Consider the following 9,803-nt stretch of genomic DNA (forward strand, 5'->3'; position numbering starts at 1 on the left):
ATATACAACATATAATCGTCACTTCCCTACAGGTACTGTTTACTATCAAGGTGACAGTGCCAACTACTGGCCTGGCATACGTAATACAGAGTTTTTGGCCGTTTTCGCGGATATGTGTAAAAGCAAATCGTTTTGAAAATGTTATCGTGTATACGTGAAACTTTATAAAAACACAATTGAAAAACTTTTCCGTTTTTGACTACATCGTTGTCGTGTAAAATTAAATGTTTTGGTAACACTTCAATATGGTCTCTCTTGTTAACATTAGTTAATGCATTAACTAACATGAACTAAAAATGAACTATATATATATATATACTGTATATTAATGTTAGTTAATAAAATATTCATCTTAGTTCATAGTACATTAACTAATGTTAACATTTTTACTCGATTTGCTTCAAACTTCATCAGAATAATGTCAAAACACGTCAGATGCAAAACTGGGAAGGGATTATTCATAGCTTAAATACTATTACCATGGCAACGCATCAAACTTTAACATTTGTTTCCTGTGTTTTTGAAGCAGATAACATGCTTAGAATTTCATGAAACTCAACACACACATCAGCATTAATGATAGTTAGACACTGGAAAAAGCTCATAAAGGGGCGTGGAAGAGGCACTCTATAGCGCCACCTTATAGTTAGACACTGGCAAAAGCTCATAAATGGGCGTGGAGGAAGCGCTCTATAGCACCACCTTTTGACAAAACTGAGGGGCTTAGTTTTTCCTACGGTCACCAAACTTGGAACATATATTGTTCTCATCAATGCGGACAACTTTCTAATTTGCAGTCATTAGCTACGACCAACAGGAAGTCGACTATTTTGATTTGAATGTGGATTTTTGGAAAAATATGGCTGTGAATTAATGCATACTAGTATGAAAATCATGGAATTCACACCAAACTTTGTCAACATGATTGCAAAATATTGAGGAACTTAAATTGCGAACGGATTTAGGATATCTTGAACGGTGTTGCCATGGCAATTTATTAAAGTAACAGTAAAAGAGGAAACAGTAATTGTCTTATATTTTTAAAGTACATTATCCAAACTCTTCAAACTTTTTACTTATGGAGAGCAAGTCATTCTGAGGAAACATGCTTATTTTCATTAATTTACAATGCTCTATTGATAACAGAAAATTAAAAAAACTATTAGACATCTGATCTCATTCTAAGGGGCCGTTTACACGACAACGTTTTCAGCCAAAATAAATGTTTTACTTAATATTAACTACACTTCATAAATGCTGTTTAACTATTATTCATGTTAATTAATATAGTAAATGTTAACAAAAGAAATTAAAGAAAAAAAATACATATTTTATTTATATTGAACATATTTACATATATATATTTTTCATTTATTTGTATTGAACATACTCAACAATATATTTAAAAAATAAATATATTTTTATTTTTTATTTACTTTGCCAACATAAAGCATGAAAAGATAAAAAGTACATTTAGACTTTTTGTTCTCAAAAGCATTCCTAATTACAATGCGATTTCAAACCTGATCCGCTCAATAGCGTGTTAATCTGCGCGTCTGCATAGGTGTCGTGTGCCTAAAGTCATCACAGGTGGTTCAGACCTCGACAACAGAAGCTAAAGACACTCCTCATGCGCTAGTGCTCCAGACAGCTGGACAGACGTTGAGCCGCTAAACTCTGACCGTATGTCTTTTTACCGCTCGATCGATGCCGCCATCTGATATTTTGAGGATTTATTCTTTAAAAAACTAGCGTGGAGTTTGCCGTGAAGACTCGTGGTATAAACAGTATCTGCAGCGGTTCATGTATGTCGACTGTGATGTTGGATGAAGGACGGCTGATATGTGAGCGAGTGTCCTACTTTCAGCATCTGACAGACTGCTTGGCGTCGGATCCAACGGCGAGGACCCTCACGAGGATTACCGCCTTCATTCAAAGCAGGGGTGGTCTGTTGTCCTGCCTGGTTAAAAATGCACAATATAGTCTGAAAAATTAATTGGAAGGAGAAAATCCATAAAGGAGAATTTCTATTTCCTGCTTATTGGTTTCCTTGCATTTAGCTTGTTTTCCCATTTCTTTGAGTCCATTTCAAGATTTTGTTCTCAACTAATTATCAGTACATTCAAAGACGGATGCTTTTATTTTATTTTTTGCTGTTTGCTGTTTTTCACAGATTCGGGTCTAAGCAGTCCTGTCAGTGAAGCCGGTTTTGACTATGAAAGTTAGTGCTCACATCTCGCGCAGAGCTTTGGTGTTTTCTTATCTTTTTTTAATGCGTCTGCCCCACATCCGGAATAATGGGTTGTGTTTTCCAACTACATTTGCATATGACTTTTTTTTCCTCCCTCACAAACTGCCGGATCTGCGCTAATTTTCACTCCCGTAACCCTGGGAAAGTTAAAAGGAGTCGTAATTTCTGTTTGTTTACACGACAGCTGCGTTTTAGGGACTGAAAACGCATATTTTTGAAAACGCCACCGTTATTGTTTCCGTGTAAACACCCAATACGGGAATCTTTGAAAATGGTGACGTCATGCGTGTGCGTAGTACGTGTTAGTTTTTTTTTTTTTGTAGTACGTGTTATGTAGACATGCGCAGTACGTGTCGATTTTAAAGGCAAGCACGTAAAAATTGTGTTTAATTTAATTGTAATTATGTTTTTGTTTTTCTGAGCAAAAAATAAATATCATACATTTTTCCCTGATTTACAGAAGAGACCCACTAAAATGTCATTCAGTGTAACAATCTTGTCAGGCATATTTACAACAAAAATCAATTTATGACATATTAAAAGACTAATTACTTTCACCCCAAATACTAATTAGCTGTAATTTTACATATTTTAAAGTTGCCACTATCCTAGGTTTTGCCCATTTGTCAGTAAGATTTTTTTACTCATTTAAAACACAATCAAATTTAATATTCTCCCTTATTCTTTTATATATTTTAATATGTACAGGTCAGAATAAGCATGTTGTTTGAATTTTTACATAAATATTGTGTTACACTGAATGACAATGTAACATTATTTCAACCAAATTTTGACATTTTATTCTCAAAATAAAATTTATTTGAACCCTTAAAAGTAGACACTTTACTTACATTTAATGTGCTTTCTATGGACATAAAATCACTTTTGTAAATTTCTTTAGATGCGGACATCTTAATGTCTTTGACCCATATATATATATACATATATATAAGTATATACACCAAAGACATTACAAATTGAAGACTGATTGTCCTAGACATTTGTTCTGCATTATGCATCTGTGGGAAGTTAAAATGCAAATGCGGATAACCGTTTCATCTTAATTATGACCGCTTTTAACTTTCATTCGTAACACGGCTTTTAATTTTTCCTTTTAAATTAGTTTTTTATTTATTCTTCTGCTTGTCGATTGCTTTGTTCTCACAGGCTGTTGGCTGAACACTATTAATCCACAGTAAAAGCAGCTGATCATGTAGAGATGGCTCTTCTGTATAATTTTTACACAAGTCTCTCCGCACATTCCAGCATCCTGTCCGTTCAGACCCCCATTCCTCTCTCCACCGATGGGGTCGTTCTGTAGGCGGAGATAACGAACTGAATTAATTAAACTCTCTGCAAACAATAGTCCAACATTTGATACATCCCTCCTGCCCCCCAGCGAGGCAGAGGAAAGAGAAACACGACTCCCTTTTTTTCTTGTTTTTTTGGGGAAATATACTGAGCGCTTTTCCTTTTATATGTAAATGAACAATCGCATAAAATCGTTTCGCGAACAGCGGCAGCGGATATCAAAAGGATTTGTTATTTGCATCACCTGTCAAGTGCAAATAAGAGACTGAAAATATGTAATTAGACAGTTTGCATCTCTCATGCTCACTGATCTTGGGCTTGATTGCATGGAATAAAAAGACTGCAGTGGAGAGAGAGAGACACAGAAATCCTGGCAGAGAGAGCAGACAGGAAATGAACAGAAACAGGAATTTGTCCTTGAAAGAGTTTATATCCTATTGGACCTCGCTTAGACTTTCTAGCGTCTTTCACATAAATACTTGAAACTCAATGTAGTTAATTATAAAAACTGATGAGGTCCTTCACGTAAAGCCACTTTTGTAACGTGTATTTAGTGCTTTCATCTGCCACAGAAAGGTAACGTCTTGGATCATCTTCATTTGGAGGCTTTTTACGGTAAATGTAGATTTGCAGTTATTTGTCACAAAGTTTACTGTGAAAGTTTTGATAACCAAAAAACCTTGTCATCTGCAGAGGTTAAAGCATTTTTTGCACCCCGATCGGATTAAATGTAATTGTTTCTTACATCTTGCAGAGAGAAAATTCCTAAGAACAAACAAATAACAGCTTATTTATGAACACGAGTGATTGTTGTTGACACAGAGCAAAGTTGAGGAACGCGTTGACATCTATGGACATAAAATCACTTTTGTACATTTCTTTAGATGCGGACATCTTAATGTCTTTGACCCATATATATATATATATACATATATATAAGTATATACACCAAAGACATTACAAATTGAAGACTGATTGTCCTAGACATTTGTTCTGCATTATGCATCTGTGGGAAGTTAAAATGCAAATGCGGATAACCGTTTCATCTTAATTATGACCGCTTTTAACTTTCATTCGTAACACGGCTTTTAATTTTTCCTTTTAAATTAGTTTTTTATTTATTCTTCTGCTTGTCGATTGCTTTGTTCTCACAGGCTGTTGGCTGAACACTATTAATCCACAGTAAAAGCAGCTGATCATGTAGAGATGGCTCTTCTGTATAATTTTTACACAAGTCTCTCCGCACATTCCAGCATCCTGTCCGTTCAGACCCCCATTCCTCTCTCCACCGATGGGGTCGTTCTGTAGGCGGAGATAACGAACTGAATTAATTAAACTCTCTGCAAACAATAGTCCAACATTTGATACATCCCTCCTGCCCCCCAGCGAGGCAGAGGAAAGAGAAACACGACTCCCTTTTTTTCTTGTTTTTTTGGGGAAATATACTGAGCGCTTTTCCTTTTATATGTAAATGAACAATCGCATAAAATCGTTTCGCGAACAGCGGCAGCGGATATCAAAAGGATTTGTTATTTGCATCACCTGTCAAGTGCAAATAAGAGACTGAAAATATGTAATTAGACAGTTTGCATCTCTCGCGCTCACTGATCTTGGGCTTGATTGCATGGGATAAAAAGACTCCGCGGTGGAGAGAGAGAGACACAGAAATCCTGGCAGAGAGAGCAGATAGGGAATGAACAACAACAGGAATTTGTCCTTGAAAGAGTTTATATCCGATTGGACCTCGCTTAAACAGACTTTTTAGTGTCTTTCACATAAATACTTGAAATTGAATGTAGTTAATTATAAGAAACTGATAAGGTCATGCACGCAAAAGCCACTTTTGTAACGTGTATTTAGTGCTTTCATCTCCTACAAAAACCTAATGTCTTGGATAATCGGTAAATATCGATGTCCAATTTTAATTATTTGACAAAGTTGACTGTGAAAGTTTTAATAACCAAAAAAGAAAAAGTCATCTGCAGAGGTTAAAACGTTCTTTGCACCCTGATCGGATTAAATGTAATTGTTTGTTACATCTTGAGGGGAGATCATTCCTGAGAACAAACAAATAACAGCTTATTTATGAAATGGAAAAAACGGGGCACGAGTAATTGTTGTTGACACGGAGCAAAGTTGAGGAATACGTTGACATTGGAAAGTGCTAATCTTCCGAGTTTGTTGGGTTTCGATTGGCTTTAGATGGCCTTTCTCATTGCATCATGGAGGCTGTTGGCATTTAGCATGCAGGTCTGAATCTCAGGTTGTTTGCCAAAGTTGCCCTTCGCATCTTCTTCGAGAGTGCTTTGGCATATATTACCTTGGTTCCCCTTAAGGGGAGTCCAGACTAAGAGCTTGGCCAGGCTGATGAGAATAACATTTGTGGAGTTAGAAAAGTGTTAGTGTCCAGATAGTGGATGAGGAAAAACTGTTATTAGCATAGCTTTGTTTTGCATGAAAGTCTGAAAACTAACAGCTAGAACTTTTTTTTCGCATCTTCTTCGAGAGTGCTTCGGCATATATTACCTTGGTTCCCCTTAAGGGGAGTCCAGACTAAGAGCTTGGCCAGGCTGATGAGAATAACATTTCTGGAGTTAGAAAAGTGTTAGTGTCCAGATAGTGGATGAGGAAAAACTGTTATTAGCATAGCTTTGTTTTGCATGAAAGTCTGAAAACTAACAGCTAGAACTTTTTCAGGGCATCCCGAGTGGCATTTGCTTAATTTTTTTCTCATAATGTCCAATCAGCAAGTGACTTTTTCAATCAAACCCAAGCCATTTGCGACGTACTACATTACAAAAAAAACTGGAAGTGAAATTGAGGATGGCTAATGTGATTATGCAGATTATCCATGCTTAATTAAATCACAGTACTCTTCAAGCAAGATGTCAACGTTTGTCCAAATTTTGACCTCATGCTGAAGAAAGTCCAATGCCTTCTATAAAAACATTGGCGACCATTTTAGGAAGAGCTATGTCTGTTTTCTTCCATAATCCATTACTAATTCATAACTGGATTAACTCCACAGCGAGAGGCCTAGGAAGTTTTCGGTCTGAGCAAACAGCAAAACTAGTGCTTGTTTGAGGAAAGGTCTTGTAGGTTGTTGCAGGGATAACATGGGTGACTGCTTCCGTGACATACTTGCTTAGCTTTGGCTGAACTGAAGCAGAGAACATGGCACTTCACTTTGCACCGGTACCATCGGGTCATCCTAACCCAGGCCAGAACTCTCGAATAAACCCCCTACCTTACCCTGATTACCCCCATCATCTCCCCTCCACCTCAAGAGCTTTATTTCCCATCGTGGCGCAAATGAAGGATTACATAAGGAAATTAGTGCAAGCTTCTGCCAAAAGGAAAGCTGTTAGAAATATTAAGGCTAGAGGTTTACTCCAGGGAAAGGCAATATTGTATTTTTCTACCTCTGGCTCACTAGTATTTTTCGTGTTTAGTGTGGAAGCATTCCAGTTCCCCCATGTAGAAATTACATTTGGAATTAAGCTAGCTAGGTGGCCCTTGAGGAGCAGGATTAGACACACTTGGTTTAGGGTAACATAGGGTTAACCCTACAGGATACCAACAAGGATACCATTCCCCTATTCCAGATGCAATGTACATAGCTTCAATCTTGTGTGCTTTTGGCCTTTTGTCTCGCCTTGCTGAAAAACGAGTTTTCAAATTTTGCATTTGATTAAATCTATTACGTTTCAGCTCTGAAGACATGAACGTATTTCTCAAGGGCAGATGGGGTTTTTTTCAATTTATTGTTCCTGTGACTCAGTTTGAAAAGAAATTTGTTTGGTTTCACAAAGGCAACCAAGCACATTTTTCCCCTCGTCTTAGTCTGCTGAGGACAGACGTATGGTTTGTCTTACCAACCAAGTATATGAAGTGTCCTCCTGCTCGTCGTTTTAAGCTACAGCGGAGTGAGAAAGAAGAAATTTCATACTGCAAAACTATTATGAACCATTTGACCCGCTATCATTTTTGTAATTGGTCTGGGGGTTTTGTAGCACCTTAGCAATCGTCCTTAGGTCTTTTCCTTCATATTGTCTGTATAAATGCAGCCGGTTTTTCTGAATTAGGGCGATCCTGATTGGTCCGATTGATGATGTAGAGCTCTGGCCTGGTCACACTGTGTCTCTAACATCACCCGCTGTTCCTCACTCCAGTCCCCACCTCATTGTCTCACCTGCTTGGGTGTCTTCCCCCACCCCAGTCCTGTTTTCTCCACCAACTTTTGGGATTTGGCTTCTAACTGTCTTTCTTGGTCCCGTTGGTCTTTCTGACCTTATCTTTCTGTTTCCTGATTGTTGCACAGGTATGATGAACCACCCTCCTATACCCATCTCTGAGCTAGCTGAGCACACGGATCTACTGAAGGCTAACGACAACCTGAAGCTCTCCCAGGAGTATGAGGTACTGCATATTATACCATTTTTTGTTACGAATAGGATTGTTACCCATTTCAAAAGATGTTGCACTTACATAAAGTGGGTTTTCTTGCTAAACAAATGCGGTGAATTGCTTTTAGCGTTTGCATGGCAGTTACTCACATGCCACAGGGTTTTGCAGAAGGCGCGGATGCCTCGGTTTGGAGTGCTGGGCTCGTAAATGTAGTGGCTCCTGATTAGCCTTCGCTATTGCTGAATCAGCCTTCATTTGCATAGAGCAAATGTCGTCGTCCATCTTAAATCACAGCTTGCTAAGGCAGCACCGCCATCAACACCCCCGTGGCTTAATGCCGTCTTAAATGGCTCCCAGCGTGAGCCAGACCTGATATCTCAGCAGGAACATGGGCACGCTTGAGTTGAGCCAACCCACTATCATTTTTGGGACATTGGTTTAGCATATAGATTAGCTTTAGCTGCATATGCTAACCAAATAACAAACGTCATTCATAAGCAGCTAAGCCTGAGTAGTAGATTGTAGAAAAGGTCGTTTCTGATCTCGTCCACTTGCAAAAAGGGAGTAAACAATGGTGTGATCTGGTAAAGTCACCTTCTACCAGATATTAGTTAATCGTTTCAGAGTTTCAAAAAACAAATTTAAAAAAATGATTTGCTCTGGCTTTGTAAATAAGTCATTCTGCTGAGGAAGTGTTTGGGAACTGCTGCTCTAGAAGAAAAAATTGGAATGAATGTATTCCTTGTGCGTTAGCATGCTAAAAGTAGGTGCTAAATCACTAGCTGCATTTCAATTACCCTTCAAATTGCGCAAATTGAAATTGCTAATTGAAAATAGGCGTAATGGAAACGCATCAATTTTGCAAAAACTTTCGCCCTTTATCGCAAAAAAATGTTTTACGCTTGCATGAGGTGGTTTTTCAGCCAATTCAAAAACGGAATATTTAGCAAAACTGCAATGTAAATGTTTTTTTCACATTTTCAGGTCGCATGGAGTACGTAAAAAGTCATTTGATCATTCTTCAACGTACTATAACCTCCAAGAAACACTTCATACGTGGCCGATCTCAAGTATAAGGGGCTTTCCTTGCCATTAATGTTCGGATAACCCCTTATTTACACTGCATTACGGCTCTGGCCACCGGCGCTGATCACGGCCACTCTAGTCAATGCTTATGTTTATACCAGCCGCACCAAGGCACATTTCTCTCCGCGCTGCTTCTGTAAAGATATACGCATACGCCTCCTTCAATTAAATATAATGGCTAGTGCAGTGGCTGCGATATACATAACCCTACCAAAATCCGTCGCCATGATTTATTGCTAGAGGGAAAAATTACGTTTTAGTCACATAACATCGGTTAACCCTTTACGATCACACCGGTGTGATCAGTCTTGGCTGGTCCCTGAAGCATACGATCACACTGGTGTGATTAGAACGTTCAGTGCGTCAGGTGATCAGCTGCTGAATTTAAATCTGCTTTCGCGCTTTGGCTGGCACGGAGCCAGATCGGACGCGCTTAACGCTTGTCATATTATCACAACTATTCAGTGTTTTCAACCATATAATGCTTATTTTAGGTTTCAGACATTTAAATACACATAAGTACTAGCAAAACCATACATTTATAGTTAGTAAAATACATGCTGATGTCTTTGGAAATGGCAATAATGATCCTTACAAATATAATCTGACGACACGTTTTATTGATATCATATACAGATGTGTAGGTAACTATAAAATTTACTCTGCTCTTCTCTCAGTTTACCGGAGACCTACTTTAACATGTTTCGGGAGGAGAGGATGAATTTGCGTGTTGTAAATCCCACAGCTC

The 9,803-nt window shown here is 38.2% G+C and overlaps 1 protein-coding gene across 30 annotated transcripts in view; it reads left to right on the top strand.

The window, feature by feature from the left end:
- Window positions 1–9,803, top strand: part of ptprsa (protein tyrosine phosphatase receptor type Sa) — a 237,753-nt gene that overhangs the window by 196,358 nt on the left and 31,592 nt on the right. For 20 of the 30 annotated variants that reach the window (XM_016473225.1, XM_016473226.1, XM_016473228.1 and 17 more), the window contains 2 exons: window positions 2,174–2,221; window positions 7,884–7,981. In XM_016473225.1, the coding sequence (XP_016328711.1) occupies window positions 2,174–2,221; window positions 7,884–7,981 (146 nt within the window). The remainder of the gene's footprint in view (window positions 1–2,173; window positions 2,222–7,883; window positions 7,982–9,803) is intronic. The other 10 variants (XM_016473241.1, XM_016473242.1, XM_016473244.1 and 7 more) reach the window with 1 other exon arrangement.

The sequence above is a fragment of the Sinocyclocheilus anshuiensis genome, unplaced genomic scaffold (assembly GCF_001515605.1).
Source record: "Sinocyclocheilus anshuiensis isolate Anshui unplaced genomic scaffold, SAMN03320099.WGS_v1.1 scaffold1406, whole genome shotgun sequence".
In the NCBI taxonomy this organism is placed as follows: Eukaryota; Metazoa; Chordata; class Actinopteri; order Cypriniformes; family Cyprinidae; genus Sinocyclocheilus; species Sinocyclocheilus anshuiensis.